General features: G+C 53.6%; 1 protein-coding gene across 4 annotated transcripts in view; it reads right to left on the bottom strand.

Moving 5' to 3' along the window:
* Positions 1-5,610: 5,610 nt before the first annotated feature.
* Positions 5,611-25,336, bottom strand: part of USP7 (ubiquitin specific peptidase 7) — a 66,522-nt gene continuing 46,796 nt past the window's right edge. For all 4 annotated transcript variants that reach the window (XM_078439986.2, XM_078439988.2, XM_078439987.2 and 1 more), the window contains 23 exons: positions 24,741-24,821; positions 24,550-24,640; positions 21,790-21,872; positions 19,182-19,291; positions 17,501-17,657; positions 15,734-15,878; positions 15,328-15,458; positions 14,485-14,619; positions 13,924-14,025; positions 13,653-13,758; positions 12,824-12,916; positions 12,668-12,735; positions 12,239-12,339; positions 11,263-11,416; positions 10,458-10,525; positions 9,903-10,011; positions 9,735-9,812; positions 8,835-8,935; positions 7,703-7,802; positions 6,859-6,978; positions 6,677-6,748; positions 6,460-6,550; positions 5,611-6,224 (listed from right to left, as the gene is read on the bottom strand). In XM_078439986.2, the coding sequence (XP_078296112.2) occupies positions 6,118-6,224; positions 6,460-6,550; positions 6,677-6,748; positions 6,859-6,978; positions 7,703-7,802; positions 8,835-8,935; positions 9,735-9,812; positions 9,903-10,011; positions 10,458-10,525; positions 11,263-11,416; positions 12,239-12,339; positions 12,668-12,735; positions 12,824-12,916; positions 13,653-13,758; positions 13,924-14,025; positions 14,485-14,619; positions 15,328-15,458; positions 15,734-15,878; positions 17,501-17,657; positions 19,182-19,291; positions 21,790-21,872; positions 24,550-24,640; positions 24,741-24,821 (2,403 nt within the window). In that variant the 3' untranslated portion in view covers positions 5,611-6,117. The remainder of the gene's footprint in view (positions 6,225-6,459; positions 6,551-6,676; positions 6,749-6,858; positions 6,979-7,702; positions 7,803-8,834; positions 8,936-9,734; positions 9,813-9,902; positions 10,012-10,457; positions 10,526-11,262; positions 11,417-12,238; positions 12,340-12,667; positions 12,736-12,823; positions 12,917-13,652; positions 13,759-13,923; positions 14,026-14,484; positions 14,620-15,327; positions 15,459-15,733; positions 15,879-17,500; positions 17,658-19,181; positions 19,292-21,789; positions 21,873-24,549; positions 24,641-24,740; positions 24,822-25,336) is intronic.

Here is a 25,336-nt window from a genome sequence, read left to right as displayed (position 1 = left end):
ACAAGATGAATGCTATTCACCCACCTTTTCAATTAAAGTGAATTTCCTACAGAAGGGGGGAAGAATGCAGGAGAATTAGGAGACAGAAAAGAAAGAGAACCAGGTGCCTGGCTGGCTCAGTCAGAACTGACTCCTGATCTCAGGGTCGTAGGTTCCAGCCCCATGTTGGGCATAGAGATTACTTTAAATTTGCACTAAATTTGCTGTGATGTTCACCCCTCCGCATCCTATAGATGCAGAAGCCCAGGCAGGAGGGTCTCCCTGCTCCAGGAACTGGAGGCAGCAGGGTCCGGCTCCCTGAAAAGGTATGGAGGTAGGTTGTGTGTGTGTGTGTGTGTGTGTGTGTGTGTGTGTGTGTGTAGAGCAGTTTACCAGTCAGCAGGCAGAGAAGTTCCCCAAAGCCTCACAAGGTCAGGGGAGAGCCCCTCTGCATATAGCCTGCTGGGACAGATTTCTCTGGATCTGAATGTCAGCCCCCTGAAGATGCCAGGGGAAGGTGGCTTTCCGCCCACACCCCAGATGCTCTGGAGAACCAGGGAGAGCACCGACCTCCGACTCAGTGCTAGCTATGGGGTCGGGAGCCTCCATTTCAACGCCTAAATGGACCCATCTTAGCAAGGTGTTGAGGGTTAGAAGCCAAAGCATCTGGGGTGCCTGGGTGGCTCAGTCGGTTACGCATCCGACTTCGGCTCAGGTCATGATCTCACAGTCTGTGAGTTCAAGCCCTGCGTCGGACTCTGTGCTGACAGCTCAGAGCCTGGAGCCTGCTTCGGATTCTGTGTCTCCCTCTCACTCTGCTCCTCCCCTGCTCGTGCTCTCTTTCTAAAAAGTAATAAACATTAAAAAAAAAAAAAAAAAAGCTGAAGCATCGGACCCAATAGGGCCCCTGGACCCAAGAGCCAGTCTATTATCTGTGATACAGCAAGCTGGGACAGGGGTGCCAGGTGAACCCGGGGAGACAGAGAGGCCCAGGTAGACAACACAGGTGGCCACCCACCTGGGTCCACGCCTGAAGGAGACTGTGCCAGCTCAAACACGGCAGGACATGATCCCTGAGAGGCCAGGGCAGGCCTCCCGGCTGCCAGTACCCAGGGGACGTCTTCACCGGGACCGAGCCAATCTCCGGTTCTGGGGAGCTCTGCACCTGCGCGGAGGCACCCAAGCCACATGGGGATGGTCACCGGCGCGCCTGGCTCTGCTGAGGAAGCCAAGACCCGTCTTGAGCCAGAACCAGATGCATCTGGTGAACTCGCCTCGAGGCCCTTGTTCCGATTCCACGGATTCCACGATCACCGGGGCACTTGCTGGTTTTGACTGTGATTCCCAGATGGGTCCCGACGGGAGCATCAGTCCCAGGACAGGCACCTCTCGTGGCAAACACACTGCTCGCGGTGCGTCAGAGGGTGCGGGTGTTTGGGCCTCCTCCGTCAGCCTGGCTCAGCCCCCACAGTACTTTTCTTTAAAGGCGGTGGGTCCCCGGGATGCCCTCGAGGTCCTGCACGGCTCCGGCCGCCTCCCGACTGTGACATCACAGATCAGCCTCCGGTCCTTTCTGACTCAGACTGCCTGCCCACCGTAAGAAAATGTCGTTCAGGGACTTGACTGGCAGACTCACGATGAAAATCCAGACTTTCCGACTTCTTTTAAAACCTATGAGGGACCCCTGGGTGGCTCAGTCGGTTGGGCATCCAACTCGGTGCAGGTCCTGATCTTGTGGTTTGTGAGTTCGAGCCCCGCGTCGGGCTCTGTGCTGACGGCTCAGAGCCTGAAGCCTGCTTGGGATTCTGTGTCTTCCCTCTCTGCCCCTCCCCCGCTCATGCTCACTCTCTGTCTCAAAAATGAATAAATGTTAAAAAAAATAGTAAAAAAATAAAAACCAAACCTATGATGGTCCAGCCGCACGGCACCCTCCAGCAACCGTTGGGCTAAGTGCTGTGTGACTGCGCCTCGCCTCTCCCCACTGGCCTCGTGTTCCCAGGGCCTCCACACTCGCCGCCTTAACGGGAGCCCCCCCAGCCACACTCCTGTTCCGAGATCTCGCTGAAGGTCAGGCTGGGGTGTGGGGCCCCGAGGCCTCACTCTCCCAGGGCACACCTTTCCCGGAGGGCCACCTAGGCGGCGTGGCCGGAAGGGCCCAGGGCTCAGAGGGAGGCCCCAGCCTGGGATCCCACAGCCCCGCTCCTTCCACCCAGGAGGGCCAGCTGGGAGGGCCTGGAAAGCAGGATGCCGAGGCCAGCAGAGTCTGGGTCTTGAGGCCAGCTCTCCAGCAGGCGAGCCCAGACCCCAGCCAGGTGGCACAAACTGTCGAAGTCCCCTGGCTACTCCAGGCGGCCCAGAGGCAGCAGGGCACAGTGAACGGTGAGGGTCGTTACAAGAGCGCCTGAGTTTTCTTAGCTTCCTTCGCCCCCAATCTGGGCTAAAGCCCAGAGACGGGACGGGGACCAACCCCCCCGCCCTATCCCAGAACCAGGCCGCAGGGCGTGGGGCTTCTTGGGCATAGTCGGGAGGGAGCTTGGAGCACTGGGGGGGGGGGGGGGGGGGGGGGGGGGCGCGGGCACCCAGGCAAAGCCGTGCTGTGCGCGCAGGGGCAAGGAGGGCCAGGGGCGGTGGTGGTGTGGAGAGGCCTCAGGCTGAAAGCGGCTGCAGATGCGGCTCAAACGCGTCTGTGCCGCCTGCCTGACGCAAGGCGGACTTTGCAAAGCGAGCCTGAAGGGACAGGCTCTTCGGTGCCAGCAAAGCGGGCAGATGAGCACCGTGGGGGCTGGGGGGTGGCTTTCCCTCCCAACATCCGATCACGTCTGTGAACATGATCGCGGCGTCAGCACCCACAGGCCCACTCCTGGATCCACCCATCCGTCGGCGGGTCAGACGCGTGGGGGCCCTCCCTGCGTCTTGCCCGGACCGCTCTTAAAACCCCCGCGGGCCTGGCTTCAAAGCCTCACTCAAAGATAAAGGCGGGAAGGACGGGTCCGCACAGGCTCTGCTTCCCCCGGGGACAAGGCAAAGGCCTCAGGAAGCTTGGTCTTTGACTTTGCTCCCATCCGGTAAATGGATCCAGCAAGAAAAGGCCAGGAAAACCTGCCACGGTTTTCTACGTTAAGTCCAGGCTCCGCGTGAGCCAGTCACCGGAACGACCCCTACCGAACCGGAGGAAAATCGGCTTAGAGCGGCTTTCTCCAACAGGGTAGACGCTTGGCCACACGCGGCTACTTAAGGGAAATTACGAATCCGCCCCCTCAGCCGCTTCGGCACATCTCGGGCGTCCGGCAGGGATGCGTCGTTGCGGCTACCCCTCTGGGCCACGCACAGAACCTTCTGCCGTGGCAGGAGGCGCTCTTGGACAGGGCCGGGCCAGGACAGAAACGGCAAGACGGAGGGAAAGGCGGGAGCCCCACACAGAAGTCCGTGGGGCCCTCGGTTCCGGCGTGCTGACGTCCGAGGTGCGTGTCCGCGTTGGCAGTGTTTTCAGGCAAGGCCTGGCCCCGGGCTCGTGGTCACGCGGCCTCTCCGACGGCTCCTTCCCCCCTGGACTCGTGCCCCGGACGCTGCCGTGCTCATCTGCTCAGGTATGGCGCGAGGCTGCTACCAGGCTCCAGCAGCAAAGCTCGGTAACTGTCCCCGAGACCACCACGGGGCCCCCGGAGCCATCTTCTCCCACGCTGCGGCTTCTTGCTGGGGACTCCAGCACGACGCTCATGTGTCCCCATCCTAAACAGCAAGCAGACCACGACCGCGTGCCTCCGAACAAGCACAGAGCTGTGCAGGGGGGGAGCCCCGGACGAGGACCCACCACGCAGTCCCAGGGATCCGGTCTGGGGTCCCCCACCCCGACGGACTCACGCTGCGGGGGGCCTCACCCCAGCATGGTGTCACGCACCAAAGCCCCAAAGCCACACCTCTCAGCGCCATGCACACAAGACTCCGCTTTTTACCGCTCTGGCAACACGCAGGAGACGCGCACCCCTTCCTGCTGGAAGTGGGGGTCCCCGAGGCAGCAGACTTGGAAGTTCTTAGAGAAAGGCGACTGGTCCCCCAGCGGGAAGGGCATGGCTGCCTACAAAGAACAGCCGTTACAGAAAATGGCACACGCCGTACCCTGGGACGCTCGAATTTTTCTCTGCACACGGCTCCCACGTACGGGTCCCGTGCGATGGCCATGCCCCTCATTCCGGTCGCGTTATGGTTCCCAAGGGACTCATCCTTCTGCGAACTCTGATGGCTGTCAATAGATGGGAACGTCCTCGGGGCTTAGAGTGAGCTGTTTGAAAGGCTGGGTTCCACCCCGTGCCCCAAAATCAGTTTTAGGAGCTCAGACACCGAACCCTGTAGCTCGGAGGGAATGGAGAGGTAAAAGCATAGCGTATGTCCACATCACCAGTCTTTCCGACAGGCAGTCACTCGGTAACTTAAGGGAGAATACCGATCCAGCTATCCTACTAGAGCCAACCCACGGCCAAACCTCAAACAAAAGACCAACTCTTTCATGCTCAGAGTCAAACACACGGTGAAAGAGCCTCGCCGGCCTGCCCAGATTCCACTCTCGCAGGGCACGGAGGGGGCAGGTCCCGGGGGAGCGGAGACGCGCACGGGGCCATGGAAACCTGCAGACAAATTCGTGCCGGGCTGGCTCCGGCATGCTTCTGGTCCTCAGATGTGGGCAACAGTTTCCTCCCGGGAAACCTTCCACTGCTCGAGCTTGACCATGACCTGGAAGAGGCGAAATCCAACCCCCGGACGACCAGGACTATCCACGAGCAACCCCGACAGCAGGGGGAACACAGACCTCCAGGGGGAGCAGAAGTCTCCCCTTGACCTCCACGTCACTCACTGATTTCCAGTTTTTATAGAAAATTTTATTCAACATACAACATTTTCCAGCAAAAAGGCAATATACAGGAAGAGTTGGTATACACTGATGCTACAGAAAGAAAGGAAAATCCTGGGAAAGGATGAAAAATAAGTGTGATTTGCTGATTCTATTTTACTGCACTCAAAACTAGACACGCAGCCGGCATTAGCTCCAAAATAAGAGGAAACGAGGCTGGGACTGAAATAAAACTACACACAATGAATATCAACATCAGTGAAGAGTCACTTAGATGCACCCAACAAAAAGTCACCTCCTCCCAGCGGTGAATTATACATGTTCACTCATTAAATATACAATTTCATTTCTCTGGTTTTTTTTTTTTGTTTGTTTTTCTTTTTGTTTTTTTTTGTTTTGTTTTGTTTTTTTACAAAGTCAACAGCGTACTGACCACTAGTGAGCATGCCCTCTTTGCTAAAAGGCTCTCCTTTTCTTGTTCCGTCTGTTCCGTTCCGAGGAAACTCTACTGAGAATTCTTTCACCTGCTTGTATGAACTGCTGAGATTGTGGAGTCAGTCTGCCCACAGGCAGCAAGCCTGACAACTCAATTGTATCGAACAGCGTTTTCAAGCGAACCAAAGGGGCCCGGGCCGTCCGCCAGGACCGTGCTCACACTCGGGGGCGTCCACGCTGCACACGGGCTGAAGGACGGTAGCAGCTGATGGACTGAGACGCGTTTACCGAGAGACCCGGGCAGCGGGGGGCGGGGGAGGGGGACCGAGGAAGGGGGACAGTACACGCAGTGAAGGAAAGAGCTCTATTTATTAGGTTGTGAGTTTCTCGGTTTTGCCTTTACAGATGCACACAAAAGGTTGGAAAGTAGAACTGAGGGGAAAACGTCAGACGAGCCTCAACGTAAGACCAGCTGCGGGGCTGGCACCCGCGACCCCAGGAAGGCAGCCGGGCAGGCCTCTGCCGACTGGACACAGCCCAGAGGCCTCGAGCCGGAGCCGCGTGGCCCTCACCTCTTCTCCCCCGTTACGCTGACGGTTGCCTTGCGCTGTGGTTACCATAAAATAACTCTCATTGGCATCCAAGCTTTATAAAAACACCTTCATTTTGCTCAAAAAGGGCAGTCAATAGATACAGAGAAGCCAAACGGAACAGCCTCAACAAAATAAAATTAACATCAGCAGCAAATCCTCTTGCTGAAGACTTCAGATGGTGCGCGTGTACCAAAGTTCTAGGCTGTTAAAAAGGGGCACACACCCACGCACGGCCCCTCGCCTCGCACGCACTGGGTGAGGAAGTCAGTTATGGATTTTAATGGCCTTTTCCAGGTAGGTGTAGCGACTCCTCTTTGGGGCTTTGTTGAAGTGGTCAAGCCCTAGCCAAGGCCGAGGGTGAGACATGTTACCTGGCGGAGAGAGAGACGCAGGGCTGAGGGCCGAGGCTAGACGGCGAGGAAGCGGGGCCGAGCCCAGTGCAATGCCCACCCCCCGCCCTTCCCAGCACACGCCGGAGAGCCACCGACACGCCAACCCTGAATGCGTCTTAGAGGAACCCATGGGTCACGCACTGCGCCTCCCTGCCTCGCAGAAGGAACTGGGACCCAGGGCTGCCCGCGTCTCTGACCACGGGAGGGCTCTTACCAGGCTGGGGCTCAAAGTCTTTCAGGTTCACTTCATACTCGTCCTCATTGATGTACTGGTGTCGGCCCATCATCACAATGGCAAATTTGAACTGAAAGACAGAAGGGCCGCTCCTCCGTAAGCCCCGGGGGCCAGCAAACCCCCCCCCCGCCCCCGGCCAAAGTCCGGCCGCCGCGGGAGCCAGGATTTCGGCGTGCGGCCCGGGAGTCCTGCCTACCTTTTCGAACTCCTTTTCCTGGATGTCCAGCAGGCTCTGAATCCGCTTCATGACTTCTCTGAAATGCTCGCCCTACGAAGGGTAAAGGACACGTGTGTGCACGCCCCCGCGGCAGGAGCCCCGGCGTGGCGCCCGGGACCTCACGTCTGGCGGCGGCCCTCAGCCTACCTCCCCGGCCTCACCTGGTGGATCCTCAGCAGAAACGGAATCCCGAACGTCCCGAACACCTCCTTGTGGAAGTGCGCCACGGTGACGAGCATCTCACTCTCCTTGTCTATGTCCACCTGGTCCAGAGGGATTTCCTGGGACGCGGGGTGGGGGTGGGGGGGGGGGGGGAGCGCACACTGAGCCGAGCGGTGCAGTCCACGCAGACACACACTGCGTCTGCCCGCCTCACTGCCCATCAAGGCCGCGGGGTCCCACGCCCGCCCAGCGCCGTGTCTGGGTCTCGTTAGAACCAGGGAGCTCAGAGCTGGAAGGGATCTCCGTGTCGGCAGGAAACTCTGGGGTTCCAGCGACCAAAGTGCGTGCGACTCTGGTCACTGTGGACACTTCAGCTGCTCCACACTGGGCAGGGAGCCAGAGCTTCTGAGCAGACCTGCCTGGGGGCCCACATCGAGAATTCCCATCTGGGGACAATTCCCCTAGGATCCCCTGTGGACGGGCACCTAGAGGCCAGCCCCCGAGGGGAGGGCAGGTGGGGGGGAGGGCGGAGCTGCACGTGAAGGGACAGCGTCTCAGCAGAGTGGGCCACCAGGCAAGTGTGACGGGCAGGGAGGGGCGCTCAACGCGCCAACGGATTTCCGGAAGCCGAGCCGTATGCACTTCCCACGACTACCGCGAAAAAGCACATTGTGTGTACTTTCTCACAACGCAACGTTAACTTCTCAGCAGCCGGAAGAACAGAACCAACTGCAGGGCTCACTTCTCCCAGCACGCAGACAAAGCTGAAGCAGCATCCGCCGCCAGCGGCCGTCCCACCACCCCACGACCCCGCCCCGCACCGCGCCCACGAGGGCCCGTTACCTCTATTCGAAACGTTCTACTCGTTGCCGGAGACAAGCATTCCAACAGCTCATCTTCTTGGTGCACGCCGATAATCTTGTAGCTTACGATTTCTAGCAGCCTGCACAGAACGGGGGGGGGGGGGGGGCACGGAGTGAGCCACACCAATCCACGGGAGAAACGGGGCTGATGAGCAGTTCCCCTACAGAGAAATTCTTTATTACGAAGCTATCAACATTTGCTTATGGTTTTCCTTGTTAAAAACTGGGAATGTCCCAAGCAGGCGTCCTCAGGGAACACGGCACAGAATACTAGTCGGTGGTCCCCCTGGAGCGTGTGGTTCAAGGAAAGGCCGGGGGGGATGCTCCGGTTGGAGGGGATGCGGCCGCATTTGGGCACGGAGAGGGAGGAGACCAAGTCTCCCCAAACCAGGCACATCTTTCCCGCAATGGTTCCAAGTGGGGTCAGACTTGCGCTCTTTCTCTCTCTAGCTCGTTAGAGAATAAAGATCTCATTCTTTTATTAACATCACTGAGCAAACATTCCAGGAACCAAGTAGCCCCAAGGGCTGTTTTGTCCTGCGAGCGCCTGTCCGGCCCCATGGTAAGAACGGTCAACTCTCTGAAATGAACACTGCTCGTCAATCGGGGGCCTCTGACTTCAGCCTCAACACCGGCTACGTGGCTCAGAAGCGCCCTGATTCCTCACACACAACCAACAGCAGTTCTGGCTGATCCGTTTGCACCCTTTCCTTACCGAGTGGCTTTTCCACCTGCATCTCAAGTTCTTCCTACAGCTTAGTAATAATCAGGAGACAGGGAAAGAAGAAAGTATGGCTCAGTGGTTGAACATCTGACTTCGGTTCAGATCATTATCTCACGGTTTAGGAGTTCGAGTCCCACATCGGGTGAGCACAAGCCCCATGTGGGCCCCACTTCTTTCTCTCTCTCTGCCCCTCACTCACTTGTGCTCTCTCTTGCTCTCCAAAGAAAAAGGCGGGGGGGGGGGGGGGGGGGGCGTCCCATCATGAAGGGTCTACAAACTGCCACAGAAGACGGGCTGAAAGCCGGTGTGCAACACTGTACACGGGTCCCAGTGTCGGGTGGCCTGGTGACGCCCCCGCGGCCCGCCGGCAGCTTCAGGAAATACTTGCCTAAGTTTCCCTGACGCTTTCTCCCCGAGCTCGACAGCCTTTTTACATTCTTCCAGCAGGTCCCGGACACACCCGTGCTTGTCGGGATATAGTGTTATTTCCTAGGAAAGGACCGGAGGAAATCGATGCTTTCAAGAAAACGGAAGAGGTCTGCGACAACACGTCCATGTTGCTCGAGGAAGGAAAAAATGGCAAGGGACGTTCTGTCGTCTCTAGCTTCCCACCGCATCACCGACGCCCCACCCCGAGGGCTCCAGATGCGTGAATTGTGCCCACCTGCCCAAACCGGAGATGCCCACCCCACCCCAGAGGTGTTTAGGACCCGATAGGAGTTTAGGAAACAACGCTGATACAGAAAGGTCGCCCTTCACAGGACAGCTCCTCAGGAAACCCCACGGAAAGCCACCCCCCTCCCCCGCCTGCCGGATCCAGCAGGGTGACGTGACAGACAGCCCAGACGAGGCCCAGAGGAGGCGCGGAGTAGCTCAGCCTGTCAATTCCACCAGAGGACCACGCGTACAGCACGTGGCCTACATGCGCCTTCGAGACTGGTGGAACTACAAAGGCAAAAACACCGGGGTCCAAGCCGGGCCAGACTCTCTAGAACCACCACGTGCAGGCGGGCTGGGCCTGCCTTCCGTGCAGAACCGGCCTCAGCAATGGCAGACCCCAGCACCCGCCCCACCTGAGGAGGCCCAGAGGCAGCCGGGGTTCCAGAAGGATACTGCCTTGGGCCAAGCAGCTAGAGCTCCGACTGAAAATGCTCCAGTCGTGGTGGCTGGAGGGGACTGAGGGCCTCGGACACCCTCCCTTTGTTGTTTTAGTTTTCGAGGGCTAGAAAGACAGAAACATTAAACGCCAATAAAAGTAAAACTTCCTACTGTTAAAAAAAAAACGTACCTCTTCCCTAAACTGGCTGTTTAACCATATACACTTAAAACTTCGTCTGTTTTCGAAGTCTGTGATTTTCATCTTCAGCTGGTAAGAAAAGAGAGACCGTCAGATGTGCTTCCACGAAACCCAAACCTTCTCTTCATGACCCACAGTTACATGAATTCGGGCTCATACCTGCTGATAGTAAAGTTTCTTAGGTTGTCTAGGCTTGAAGAACTGTAGGAGATCTCTTAAAGTCCCTTCATAATTATGTCTAAGAGGATTACCTGGGCCGTCCCTATAACTGCACAAGAAAACAGCACATAAACAAATGCCTTGTTGGTTATTTGCCTACACCAAATCCCCGTGAGCGTGAGTAAAAGTAAACCACCGGCCTTCTGCCTACACCTGAACTTGGGCCTGGCACGGGGCCTCCCTTGATACTCCCGTTTCCCGAGGCCCATGTCCCTCTGGCTGTCCCACCGGCACGCACAAGCCTGGCTGGGGCAGCCCGGCCGGACGCGTGGGAGATGTGCTGACAATGTATCTACAGTGAGTCTGGCTTTGGACGAGGCCGCCAATTAGTCTGACGTCCAGGAGGAGTGTGGTCAGGACATGCGTGCGGATGACTCTATTGGAAACTAAGTGAGGGCATGTCAGGTGTTAACCTATCAGAGTTAGTTCCACGATGTCTGGACGGACTAGGGACGGCATGCGGGACAGACAGAACAGCGAGCAACCGCGGCTTACCCTTGAGACTTGAAAAACTGGAGCAGCATGGGGTCGGTGTTGAGCCTCTGTGCCACTGTCTTTGCAACCTGGGAGGAGGGAAGGGGCCCACAGACAGAAAGGAAGTCTCCTTCAGGGATGAACTGAGAATTGCGTATACACCTTACCACTGAAACCATTTACCTGATGTTTTTACGCAAGTATGAAACGAACACCCTGAACTTAAACGGCCTGAACCTTTGACACCTACCAGGAATAAATGATACTCCCCAGTGTGCCCTCATGGGGGGAGCACACTGGTGAAGTTAGCTGTTACAGGGTCTTTCCCCTTTTTTCTTGGTATGTTTATTTGAGTAAACTCTACACCTAATATGGGGCTCAACTCCTGACCCTGAGACCAAGAACCACTTGTTCTTCCAACTGAGCCAGCCGGGCGCCCCAAGCTCTTAACTTTTAATGGTGAGGTCTACAGGTTTATTTTCCAATGGCATGTTGTAACTGAAGCAAAGATGCTGTTCAGACTATCATCTCTGAAACCAAACTGTGCCGGGGTGGGCGCAGGGTCGGATGGGTGCAGCGTGGGGTGGGGTGGATAGAAGGGATGTGGGGCAGGTGTGGGGAGGGTGTGGGGGGAGCAGGGCGGGGTGGGCCTCGGGAAAGAACAGCCGCTGGCCCGGGCCAAGCCCCTCAATCAAGAACTTCCTCATTGCAGGGCTGAGGCCCTCCTTCCAGAACCAAATCCAATAGCCTTCAACAAGCGCGGTTTTAAAAACAACTTGGTCTTTCTGCTGTAGAATATGAAGGGAAAAGAGCATTTATCAAATACCTGAAAATAATTCATTCGATTTGATAATGTAACCACAAATCCAGGATCATTAGGGATTGTTTTATCACAGAAAATGACATCAACACGGTGGTAGAGGTCTCTGAAATATTCTTTTGCAGTGGGTAACTCGCTGTTATCATTTTCAGGGTCATCCCTAGTGGGAGGAAAAAAACAGTTTGCAGACTAAATCAAAGTCCAGGCCAGGGGTATTGGTTAAAGGGGGGGAGGCATCATCTTCCCAAACCACAGTGACACAGACAGAAATTAGTGTAGACATAAATTCTGACTCGCATTTTAGGGTGCCACAGTCTGTCCCGGGCACCCCGGTCAGCAGCCAGGATGGCACAGGAGGGATGCCCTGAGTCGGCTCAGTGCTAGTGCTGGCTGCCTTCTGCCCCTCGTCTCAATACAGAAATAACAGTGGACTCGGGGTCAAGCGCCTCAGGGCAGAGCCTCCTCTCTGACCAGAAGCGGACGGGACGGGCGACCACTCTCGGGCTCCAGCAGCAGGGCTGGGGAGTCGCTAAGTCTAGGTTATTTACTGCCTGGCCCTCCAAACAGAAGCCTTCAAGAGCAGGGGAAAAGGCTACTTTCAGACCAGGGATCACGACAGCAGCCCAGCAGCCCCAAGGGTTTTAATGCACACCGATTTGAACGGATTATCCACGCAGGTGCACACAGGGGAACCTCATGCTTTAAGGGAAGGAAAACCATCGTGCAGTTCCGTAAAGACTTCTGCCACCCCATTAAGAGCTACCCTGCTCTACGCCGTTTCTTCGGAAATAAAGCATTCGTTAAATGAGGAAGAGGTTCACTGCCCATCGTCCCCAAACCAAGAGAAGGTCGGCCTCTATCCACAATCTCAGATACAAATTTAACTTGGGGTCTAGATGCAATTTTGTCTCCTGGTTCTAGGGCTTATGGAAAAACCTCAACGCCCATACAAAGTAATAAAAGTCCTTCAAAAAGTACATACTTCTGGAACACTATAATGTCACCATCCATTAGTTCATCGAGGGCTTTATCAAGAGACACGTCATAGTCCTGAATTCTCTCTGTTAAATTCGGTTTAACTTCCTACAGGAAAAGAGATGAATGGTTACAATTCAACATCTCCTTATGTGTAATATGGCCAGACACCGCCTGCACTTTCTGCATATTCAGTACTCTCAGCCCTACATTTTCCATAAGCGAAACGCTAAGGGAAATACTAATACCCATAAAAACGTAATAATCACTGGGCCTAAATGAGGGAAAGTCACTTCCCTTCCACACCACCCGAGGCCCCCACCACTGAGCTGCACACTTCACAGAACAGTGAACTCAGGGCCAGCAAAATGAACAAAGATAGCCCTCCCCCAACCACCCAAGATACGTGGATTATGGAAAAACACGCCGTCCAAACCTCATAGAGGATAAGGCTAGTGTCCTGGGTAAATCCCGCTCTGTCGCACATAACCGGGAGCAAATCACCTGGGTTCAAGAAAACAAAGAATCCGAGGCTGTAACATGCCAGCACGCTAACAAAAGCAGCTCCGAGGTCGGCACAACAAGGACTTACGGATTTTACAGGATATTGGTGTGTAGATGTGCCCACAGTAATTCAAGCTCCGCGTTTTGGGGTCATACATCTTCAAAAATAGCATGACATCATCTATAAGATTAACAAACAGGTTTTGTTAGGATCTTAACACTCGGGACAATGTTTTAAAAATGTTAACAGTAAGCCTAGTGGCATCCTAAAGGAAGGCTTATAGAGCCTAAAAGCAATTGTTTCAGGTGAGGGTTAGCCCCGTTCCCAGGTCAACAGCATCATTCCAAACAGGCCCCCGGGTAACACTAATCTGAAGCAGTGAGGCTGGGAGCCAGGGCAGTGAACTCATCAGGAATCTCACACTTCCAGAACAGGTATAACTAGCTGGTTGAGCGTTGCCATGGAAATATGCTAATATGGTGTCTTCGCTGGAAGAGACAGCCTGGTCTGTAGCAAGAACCACCCAGCATCTTACAGGCACCTGCTGTGTAAACCTACGGCCAAACTGTCCATCCACACACTCTCTGCGGCCGCTTCAGGGCAGCACAGGCCGCGCGGGTCGCAAAGCCCCAACTATTAAGGACTGGCCCTTGGCGGAGAGTCTATAGGCCCAGCGCTGTCACAGCCCCTGTCGGGCACGTGGCAAACCATGGGCCCAGACAAAAGTGGAACAGGAAGACTCAACGCGGCCGGTGCCTTCCAGCCACCGGCGGCCGGTGGGGCCCACCCAGCTTTGCCAAGAAGCACGAACACAGGAGGGGGCCGAGGGCCGGTTTCTTTGCCAGGGAAGAACGCCGGACCCTGTGTGTCCAGACGGTGGTCCAGGGAGCCGGCTCTGCGCTCCAAGGACACTTACGATCTTTGTCAAACTTGGGTAACGTGGCTCCGCTGGCGGCCAACTCCGGATCAACGGTTTCCAGGAATATCGTCCAAGGGTTTTCATTGTCACTGAGCTCAATCATCTATTTCCAAAAGAGAGGCTGGCTTTAGACTGTGTCAGCGGCTGTGTGAGGGTGAAGAACATGCCCACCACCCACAAAGTGGGCCGGAAGCAGGTAAGGCACGCTGGCGCGCAGGCCGGGCCTCCACAGACCCCCATCAGGACAGGCGGCACCCGCGACACTCACCGTCTTGTTGCCGTCTGCCTCGTTATCCAACATCGCTGGCCGTTTGGTTCCATTGCTCCTTGCCTGCATGGGCCATAATCGGATTTGATCTTGTGGAAACCCCTGGGGGGGGGGGGGGGGTGGAGAAAAGCAAACCAAAGTAATTAAAAGCAGCTCACATTTTAATTCCATACGGGGGTGTCCGGGTGGCTCAGTCGGTAAGTGTCCGACTCCTGATTTCAGCTCAGGTCATGACCTCATGGTTCCTGAGTTCGAGCCCCACATCGGGCTCTGTGTGGACGGGGTGGAGCCTGCTTGGGATTCTCCCTCTGCCCCTCCTCACCTGCCCATGTGTGCACTCTCTCTCAAAATAATAAAAATGTAACAAAAAATTCGATATGAAAGTGCTGATTCTAGGATTATATTACAGTTACAGCTCTCCCTGCTGATGTGGTCCAAGACTCACCCTTCAGGGCTCCTAGTATTCCAGGGCTTGGGTGCCCGATCTGATCCCGTGCAGTTAAATAAGGGAGGAGAACGTGGGAGAACAAAATAACCACCCCCAGAACGGGTGGCACTCACCATGGTCTGAGAGAGGTTCTGGACAAATTCAGCCAGTGAGGAGTTTTTCAACACTTTGAACACAGTATATTTCACTTTTTCTTCATCATACATATCATTGCCTTGGTGGCCACAAAACTGGTCCTCGGCAACTATCTGAAAAGCCACAAGCAAACACAACACTTTCCACACAATACATAAATGCCACGCGACCACCCCAGCCAAAACAAAGTTCCAAGAGTAGTATGCTGAGAACAGCTAGTCTTTTGCTCCGAAGAACCTTCTTCAGAAGACCCAAGGAGAAAAGCATCAAAGTGACCGGAGGAAATCAGGGGTTTCATCAGAATCGAGACGCCTCCGTTTCCACACAGCCGCTGCCCACTGACCATGAGCACCAGCGGGAAACCCGCTTGCCTGGCAGTCTCCGTACAGCATACCGCCAGGATATGCGAGCTGGTGGCTTTTTCCCGGCAATCAACTCGCTAAAAGGAACGCCCGTTTTCTGGTATCACAACCAAACCATGAGCCAACACCACCCGGAAATTCACCTCTCCGTCCAGCCCTCTTTTCTGTCCCCACCACTGGCCAAGCTTCTCCACGGCCTGGAGGGCCACCTCCCACTAGGAGCTCGCCCGCCTGACGCCGTTCCCCTCTGACCCCTCGGTGCTTCTCATCCACCCCCTGGCCCAGTGTCTGGGGGTCTGAGTACGTCTAACATCAGCCCTCAGCCTGCACTGGAACGTATGCCCCATAGGGCCAGGGAAACTGAGCACACGTGCCCAGGTAGCAGTCCCCCCGACGAGGCCACGGCGTTCCGGAAGCAAGGCCTAGCACGGGTCCCGCCCGGGGAGTGGGGGTGCTGACCTGCACTTGCATGTAGAGATGGGCTTCCTGCCGTTCCTTCCGCTTCTGAGCCTCGATCCTCTTCTCCTCCTGCAGTCGTTCCACCAACTGCTGAGGGATATCGTGGTCGGTGACAGCTTGTAAAACCTCACCTGCACGACAAATGTGCCCGCGTTTACCTCTGCGCGGGTTCTAGGATCCCCTCCTGAGAGCGCCCCCATTCAGCGTCGCCATAAATGGAGTGGAACTGATTCGGGGGAAATGACTTGGTACCGTGAGCCCGCATCAAAACCCACACGGCCCCGTCCAGCTTGCTTGCGAAGGTCGGGAGTGAGGCCGCACAGGCAGAGCGCGGAACGTGCTGGGGCAGGTGGCACAGCTCAGGGTACAGCTGTCAAGCTTCCCAGGTAACAAGCCGGCTACTCACTCAGCTTTGATTCCCTGATGTAAACCAACATGTACGCGTTCGTGCAGTGCCGCACCGACAGGTCGTCGTCGTGACCCCCGTAATTGTGCTCGATGGCCTCCTCTTTCGTACACCTGGACACCACGTCGTCGTCGAACTTACACCACTGGCAACAAGACGCAGCAGAGAGAAAGCGCTTTGAGAAGCACACAACCGGAGAGGCAGCATTTACCTACAAGTGATGCAGGGAGGTGCCGGGCCAGGCGCCACCTCGGGCCGCCCTCTCAGGGAAGAGGCCGGCCAGCACCCGTATTCTGGGGCCACTGTGAGTTTGTCCCTTGGCAATTCCGTCACATGCTCAAATGGCCCACTTCGAATCAGATTCGATCTCCCGACAGTACAACTCTTTGCAGATCTGAGAAAATCATACCGAGTACACCTGACTTCGTCGGTAAAACTGGAGATTTTACGGTGTGGTTACGAAATTCAATGGGACATTTGACAGGATATGTTATCGCAGCAAGAGAGGGCCTGGCTTAAGAAAAGGTCAGCAGAGTTGTACAGAGTACTTCTCTTCTGATCTCCTCATTGTGGGTCGAGGTGTTTTAAATGGCACTAACTCTTGCAGGGAAAGGTCCGTCGTGGTCTGGTGCTGTGTGAGCACCCCCTGCCCAAGTCTCCTCACATGAGGGAGGTGGGCTCGGCCTCCGCTCTGTTCTGCACTGGCGCCACGATCCTGGACACAGACCCTGAGGACACCCTCACCCCTGGGGAACACCAGGAGACGCGACAGAGCATCACGCAGCACGGACAAGCAGGCGCGCAGAACGTGTGATTCATCCAGCCTCCCCTGCCCAAGGATTTTTCTTTCTTTCTTTCTGTCTTTTTAAAATTTACATCCAAATTAGTCAGCATAGAGTGCAACAATGATATCAGGAGTAGATTCCTTAGTGCCCCTTACCCATTTAGCCCATTCCCCCCCCCCCCACAACCCCTCCAGTATCCCTTAGTTTGTTCTCCATTTTTAAGAGTCTCTTCTGTTTTGTCTCCCTCCCTGTTTTGGTATTATTTTTGTTTCCCTTCCCTTATGTTCATCTGTTTTGTCTCTTAAAGTCCTCATATGAGTGAAGTCATATGATATTTGTCTTTCTCGGACTAATTTCACTTAGCAAAATACGCTCCAGTTCCATCCACGTAGTTCCAAATGGCAAGAATTCATTCTTTTTGATTGCCGACTAATACTCCATTGTATAGATATACCACGTCTTCTTTACCCATTCATCTGTCAATGGACATTCGGGCTCTTCCCCTATTTTGGGTATTGTTGAAAGTGCTGCTATAAACATTGGGGTGCATGTGCCCCTTCGAAACAGCATCCCTGTATTCCTTAGATAAATGCCTAGTAGTGCAATTGCTGGATAGTAGGGAAGTTCTGTTTTTAATTTTTTGAGGAATCTCCGCACTGTTTTCCAGAGTGGCTGCACCAGCTTGCATTCCCACCTGCCCAAGGATTTCTTAAGTGGAGAGCAAGTGCCTCCCATTAGGTATGCAATAATAACGGTCCAATGTTTAAGGCTACTTCAGTGCATACGTCAAGTGCAAGCACTCATTCACTATCACCTTTAAGGTATCAGCCATTCATGCATGGGAACACAGATAAATCAGAGCCCAGGGTGGAATCCTGCACTATTCAGGCCATCGGGTTGGGAGAGGAAAAGGCGAAGCTGAGCGCTAGGTGAGTGCCCCACACACCATGACATCTGACTCCGCCCCCTGCCCGGCACTTACTTTGCCGTCCCCTTTGGGGTTTAGATAAACCACGTAATGTCCACCATGATTATCTCCACTGTGAACCAGGACTGCGTGAAGAATATAATTTGCAGGGTCCTTAGGATCTGTTTTTTGCAAAAATTCATCGAGTGGTAACTGTTCTGGGAATTCAAACCTATTAAAAAAACATTTTTAAAGAAATCCAGGTTTCACTGACATGTAAAATATTTCATGTGGAGACTTTATTGCTAGACGTTCTAATTTACTGGCTCGTCTTTATTTGGAAAGAGAAGTATCACTCTGACTGGGGAGGCCCTCCGAAGGACTTCTGTGGCGGCTCCTATTCATTAGGACAATTATCCACACATCAGTACAAAATGTGAAGCTAGGTATGAGAAAAGACATGCCCAACGCATGGAGACACCCAACAGATTTCTAAGCTGAGGATGTCACACAACAGCCAGTCTCAGGACAAACACACACGAGGACTTGTCTAGGATGTGGATGGCTGCAAATGTATTAATGAATGATTCCGACTGTCCCGGACCAAGACCACTGAGGACACGCTGCAGGTTTGAGAAACCTGGAGGGATCGAATCTGACAGGGGACACACTTGAGGAAGGATCCCGTACACCCTGGGATTTCGGGAGACATCTGAACTTGATTTGTTTGTAAATTACTGGATCCATAAGCATTTTAATAACAGGGTCACGATTAATTACTAAGAGGGCCTTGAGAGACAGGAAGAAGGGCAGGCAGCTCGGCGAGGACGCGGAGGAGAGTGGCGCATGGAGTCTCCAGGGGCAGCCGGCTCGGCGCCCCCGGTGCTGCCCTCAGCAATTCTGGCTGCGCTGCCACATGCTCTGAATTCCTAAAAGATGCCAGAAATCTGGGCTTTTATGTGAAATCTCAAGGTTTCGATCTGTTTTGTTTTAACGTTGGCAACTAATTCCAAAAGCAGAAACAAAAGCAAGGTGAGGACCCAACGACACCCACCAGCAGGTGGGGCTTAGTCTGCACGCTGCCAACGTGTGAGGTCTGGTGGAGACGGTTTCTTTACTACACACTCCACGACCGTGGACTACGATGAACCAGCAAAGACCCAGCTGGTGGCAAATAATCGGACTGGGTCCACTCTCATTCCAGTTTCATGGGGGGACTGACCAACCACTCTATCCTGAGCTCAAACTAACCAGGACAAAAATAATGTATTCTAAACCAGGTAAGGGTGTGTGTACTATCATTCCCTTTTATCTGGAATTTTGAAAACACTGGCAATAAAGCACACAAGTCCATCTACATCCTCTTCTTGAAAATTCCAACACGTTCTAGAAGTCGATAGGGAGAGTACAAAATAAGACGGGAACATCAAATCCCACTCCTGAGCAAACAGCTAAGCTACATCGGGTGGAACAGAAAGCACCCTCCCCCCCCCCACCTCCCCAGGACGTCCATCCGCCACAGCACAGAGGGGGGCAGGGTTCCGGTAGAGGGAGTTATGGGAGGAGCAGCCTCTGAAACTCTTAAAGGAAATTATCCCTTTAAAATTATACTTCTTGGGAAACTGAGGCACAAGGGAACTCCCAAGTAGATCGGAGATGAACTGACATTATAAAAAGACAGACAAAGCATGGAGACTGACCCCCCCGAAGTCAGGTGACGATTCAATCTTAACTTTAACACCCCACAATAGATTACCTATCATTGATCTTGATATTTTGGTCCGTCTGAGGGTCATACATAAATCTCATCAGCTGTAGATGTAACACTGGTGGCAAAGTTAGGAACTTCACACCTTTCTCTGCTTCCTGAACATTGGAAAAGAAACCAAGTTTAGTTGGGCCCTACTTTGTCCCTGGAGCAAGGGCAACAATGGCGGCTGGCAAGACGGGGGTGGGGGTGGTTTATGGGATCCAAGGTGGGGGTGCTTTGGAAATGTTCAGGCCCATAAGCAGAGAACAAACGGGTGGTTTTCGGTGGGCAGGGGCTGGAGGATGTGACAAAACAGGTGAGGGGGATCGAGAGGCACTAACTTCCAGTTATAAAATAAACAGGTCACAGATTCGAAGTACAATGTAGTGACACTGAGAACGCTATGTGGGGACAGACAGCCACTAGGCCTGTCGTGGTGAGCATTTCATAATGCTCAACACCAAATCTTACATGGCACACCTAAAATAAAATACTGCATGTCAACTACATTTCAAGTAAAAAATAAAAATAAAATAGGGCCACCTGGGTGGCTCAGTCTGTCGAGCGTCAGACTTCGGCTTAGGTCATGATCTTGTGGTTCATGAGTTCAAGCCCCACATCATCTCCTCTGATGTCAGCACAGAGCCCACTTCAGACCCTCTATCCACCCCCACTCCACCTCCGCCCCATCCCCCCCACCATCCCCACTCACGAGTTCTCAAAAATAAATATTTAAGGGGCACCTGGGTGGCTCAGTCGGTTAAGTGTCCGACTTCGGCTCAGGTCATGATCTCCCGGTTCATGGGTTCGAGCCCCGCGTTGGGTTCTGTGCTAACAGCTCAGAGCCTGGAGCCTGCTTCGGATTCTGTGTCTCCCCCTCTCTCTGCCCCTCCCCTGCTCATGCTCTGTCTCTCAGTAATAAATAAACATTAAAAAAATTTTTTTAAATAAAATAAGATGCTCTACTTAGACCTTCACCGTGTCTGCTACCAAAAACTGAGACCATGCTGCAGCAGCTCGTGTGTGAGGTTTATTTTGGGTTATGTTCTCTCTGAGGCCCAACCACAGGCAATAGCCAGGTGAATGGGGGCTTAATCATGCTGCCATGTTATACGCTCATTAAACATGATGGAAAATATATGGAAAAGCACAGAAAGTCATTAAATGGAGAGGCAGAAGCCTACGATTACAATTCTGTAAGGTTCGAGGTGTCCACAGACACCTGGACAGAACAGGCAGAGGCACAGACAATCGTGCGCCGGGAGGTCTAGACTAGATCAGCTTCCCTCACCCTGGACTCTCGGGACCTTCGCGTCAGAGCGCGCCCTCAGTGCTCAGTCCAACCCGCTTCTGAAGACTGTCCTCAGTACCAGCAACTCAGTCTCTGTGCTGCGGGACTCGCCCGCTCCTGAACGAGGCCCCCCCCTGCAGGCCCGACTCCGGTTTGCTCACTAAAATAAGCCTCTGTGGCAAACTCAGCCACCAGCAGGCCACCGGGGTCCTGTCACAGCTCCACTTTCAATTCAGACCTTGCTTCTGGGCTATGTCCACCCGGAGGAACGGGGCTGTGACAAGCCACAATGTTCTCTGATGCTCAATCAGTGTGCTTACGAGGACAAGGTTTCTCTGGAAAGAAAAATGAAAACCTGGGAACCTCTTGCCACACAAAGGAATGGCGTGTTTTTTCTACACCTTGAAAGAATCAAAGAATTGTTCCCCCACCACGGTCCAATGTGACTGTGATTCTAAAATACTATGTACTGCTCACCCAGACCCCCAAACCCACTGTGGACAAGGCAATTCTCGTGAGTTGACTGCAGTGCTCCCTGAGCACGTCTAGCTGCGTGTCTGCAACGTGACTTTCTGATCCACAGTGCAGCATCCCTGAGTGGCCTGACCAAGCAGGAGAAGAGCAGATCCGAAGCCCATTGAAACAAGGGGCACATCAGCACCATGAATTATAAATCGGCAAGCCTGGCAAGCAGGATGGTCTGAGAAATTGGCAACTGGCTGAGCCGATGTGTCCGGGTTAGGAGTCTGCAACAAAGACCCTGGATGGCTGCGTCTGCGAGGGCGCTGCTGGCCCCACCGATCGTGCCCCAGGCCGTGTCTCTCCACCTGACCGGTCACCGGTCCACAAGGCTCACTGCTCTGCCAGAAGCTTCGGGTCCCTGCGGGGCCTTGTGGAAGATAAGCAGGGACAGCACGTGTTCACAGAACCAGGACAGAAGACGCACTCCTTATCCTCTAAGTCACGACCCTTTCAAAAACTAACTGCACCCCACACATACACCCCTAAGTGGAGTCCGAGCGACAAGGTCCACCGCAGCCGGAGAAGCGGAGGAAAAGCTCTACGTGGGCAGCACTGAGGCCAGGAGCAGGGGGGAAGGACACAGTGAGAAAACGCCGTGTGCTGGGTGAAAGGCCTACCTGAGAAACGAGCTGCACCTCCCCCCAGCCCCCCCCCCCCCCCCCACCGTGTGATCGCAGCTCCCAAGATGTAATGGCTGCACTCAGAATTCAAATCCTTTGAGCTCTGGGTCTGAGCAGCTTATGAAAAGCTCCAAGTGACTGTTTGGTCCACAACTGAGGCAGAGCATCGTTCCCGCGTTACCTGCAAGCCGTGCTCCCCGGCGTCGTATTTATTGTCGCCGTCTAGTTGTTCCACGGCCACGTAATCCACAAATGATTCAAATACTTGAGAGAGGGAGAGAGAGGGGGGGGGGGGGGAGAGAGAGAGAGAGAGAGAGAGAGAGAGAGTGTGTGTGTCAGCCAATGGTCTCACTAAAGGCCTTCATGATGGCATGGCTGCCCCATGCGCTCAAGCTTGCCAGGGAGGACACCAGTGGTGGCCTCCAGCCCCTGCCCCGGACGGCCACCAAGCCCCCGCTGCTCCATGAAAACCCGGACCCCTGAGAACACTGACACGGTTCCTTGAGGGTGTTTGAAGCTATAACACGGAATCAAGTGTTTTAATAGCTTTACCAAAATCAAGTACCATTAAAGTACAAAATCTAACCCAAACATAGAGCTGTAAGAAAGACCGTGTAGACAGAGCAGGAACGTGGGGTCAAGGTGAAAGGGTGCAAACTTCCAGCCGTCAGAGAAGGACTAAGGACCTAACGCAGAACACGGTGACAAGGGCTCAACATCCTGTTGTCTAACTGAAGTTTGCCAAGAGTGCAGCACCTAAATATTCTCTCTCATGCACATGCGCGCGCGATGAAGAAGGGACATGTCAAGGTGGTCACTGGGAGAGAGCACTCCTTTCACAGTATATCCGCAACGATCACAACGTACACTTTCAATATCCTACGATTTTGTCAATTTAACCAAAATAAAGCTGGGGGTGGGAGGTGTAGAATTTGCTCAGGGAGAACCAGTGGACCAGAAGCAGAATCTAAAAACAAACCCACACAAATATGAGCAACTGGCCGCTAACAAAGGTGCAGAGCAACGCGGAAAACGTGACGGGATCACCTGAGACCCACAGGGGGAGGGTCGGTCTTGACATCCTACCACATGCAAAACACCACTGTGTGGGGACTATAGACAAACAGAAAAGATAAAACAGTAATAGATCAGAGACGACCTTATGACTTCAGGACAGATGTTCTTAGGACACAAAAAGCAAAGAAAAAATCCGGTGATTTCACTAAAATTCTGCAATTCCATTAAACACGTGGCAAACTTAGAAGAGTGAAAATAGGTGAGCCCCACAGAGGGAGCAGCTCAGCAACACAGCCGGGCCAGTGCCCAGAGCACTGAGAACGGCTCCTGCCCGGCTCCCTGCCCCTGTCACGGCTCCCTCGGGAAGGAGAGGCACCAGGCACACTCTCCTGCGCTGGACAAGGACCCCGGGACTGTCCATCCAAAAGAGGTTTCAGGCCCGGGAAAACAGGCGGTACGGGACCATGATGGGTAAGAGCGGTTCAACTGTCCCAGCTCACCGTGTGGGAGAGAAACCCAAACAGGGCCCACAGCAGCTGCCATCTGCAGCGCAGAGTGCCCAAGAAGAAAGTGGCAGCTCTCCCAGAGCCCCCAGGGAGGGCTGACCAGCAAGCAGGGTGAAGACTTATCTGGGGGCAGGGAAAGAACCACCCAGAGGCCAGGGGTAGAGCCCCCAGAGCACACGCGAGCCTGGGAACACTCTGTGCTCCCTCCAGCCACGGTGAAAAACCTCCTTGTACACGGAGCTCCGGGCACGGCCTCAGGTGGGGGCCCATGTAGCGCTAACCACAAACTGCTGTGCTCCCACTGGACAGGGCGTAAAAACAAGCCTCCAAAGAATCACATGGCGTCCAAGCAACTCCAACAGGTCCCAGAACAAAGGTGAAGAACGTCCATACCCGAACAAGGTAAAAATCAAAATGGCAGGCATCCACTAAGAGGACCAGACATGCGAGGAAGCTGGAAAATAGCCCCTGATGAAGAGCAAAGTGAATCAACAGAAACCAACCCAGAAATCACAGGTGACAAAACTGGCAATCAAGGACATCAAGCTATTATTAACTCCATCCGAGATGTTCAAGAAGACATCCAAATTGCCAGTAAGCAGCCGGAAAGGTGACCATCTCGCTGACTTTTGGGGAAATGCATACAGACAGCGAGAGTGCCACACTCTCACCAAAATGTCCAGACTGCTGACCGGTGGTCCCGCTGTGGATGCGGAGCGATGGCCACTGTCACACATGGCTGGGGAACACAGATCAACAGACTGCTCTGGGAGCCTCGCTGGCCTCACCCACTGAATGTATATGCGTACCCTTGGAGCCTACAATTCCGCTCACCATGAACGCAGAAGGATGCGTGCCGAAGACGGGCACAGCAACGGGAAAGGAACCTTATGTCCAAGCGCCACACACTGAAAACGCAAACATCTACCAAGGAAAGAGTGGTTCCCAAAAACCTGCGGCATCCTCCTCACGTGGAGTAGCGTAAAGCAACGAAAACCATCAAGTTACCACCGCTCCTCGCAACATGCACGATGCACAGATGTGGCGCTGGGCAAAATGAGAGAAGCAGGGGCTGTGTAGCCTGTATGATCCCATCTCTATAAATACTTAAAACAGGCAAAAATAACGGGGGGGGGGGGGGGGGGTGTTAAAAGGCCCAACAGTGGTTCTCCTTTGAGACGAGGAGGTCGTGGCCGGGAAGAACCAACATATGGGCGGCAGGCGTCGTGATGCGTGACCCGTGTGGGGCCGCGAGCCTGCGTTCACTTGGGAAGCTGTTCGCTCATCACTCGGGTGGGGGGGGGGGGGGGGGGGGGGCTCTGTCTGCGCTAGATTTCAATGGAAATCACCGGGGTCAATGAAGCATGAAACCAAAACAGAAATGAGCGGAAGGCCAAGATTATGTACACGGAACTTACTGTTTTTCTTTCCTTTTATACTTAGCTGGATATCGTAATAATCTTCTCTCCTATCGGATCGATAGTCTACTTCTTTACACTGGATATAGGACTACAAATAAGGAAAACAAGAGGCCTTAAGTGTTAATTGTCGCTATCGTAGCGTTCTTAAATCATCTTAAAATCATTCTCTAAAGCTGGCAGCCACATACCACCATTTTGCCTCTGAACAATTTAGGTATGGTGCCTTCCACACACGTGCCCTTCATCTTGTTTTCCACATTATCAAGCAGCTGGAAGAGAAAGTTTGGGCTTTAAGAAAATGCGATGCTTCATTAACAGGCAGTAATTCGAAACTTGACTAGGAAATTTCAATGGTCAAAGAATTTCTAGACTATGAATATTATGACCTCCAGCATGCAATTATGAAAACATACAAAATCTTCGTCCTCGGTTGGATATTTACAAAAATATCTACATGCAACAGTTGAGATTAACCTCTATACAGCCTTTGGAATGAATTAGTAATCTGTAGTGCCTTTAGAAGCATTTTTTATATTCATTTTACCTCTGTGGAAAAGCATGTAAATTGAGCACTAAACTTAACTCGTATTGGTCCACACCAAGAGATAAATGAGGTTGAGCCTGTCAACAGGATTGACTGGTTTGTCCATGGATATTTAATGAACTGGATTCAATCCAGCTAGTGCTGCAAAACAGAAAACACACCTTGCCCAGCCAATCACCTTGAATAGCCGTTTCATGTTGTGTATGTGTGTGACTTTATGTGTGTCTGTGCGTCTTTGGT

This window comes from Panthera onca, chromosome E3 (genome assembly GCF_046562875.1).
Source record: "Panthera onca isolate mPanOnc1 chromosome E3, mPanOnc1 haplotype 2, whole genome shotgun sequence".
In the NCBI taxonomy this organism is placed as follows: Eukaryota; Metazoa; Chordata; class Mammalia; order Carnivora; family Felidae; genus Panthera; species Panthera onca.
Note: the sequence above shows the minus strand (reverse complement) of the source record. Positions and strands in the feature narration are given on the sequence as shown.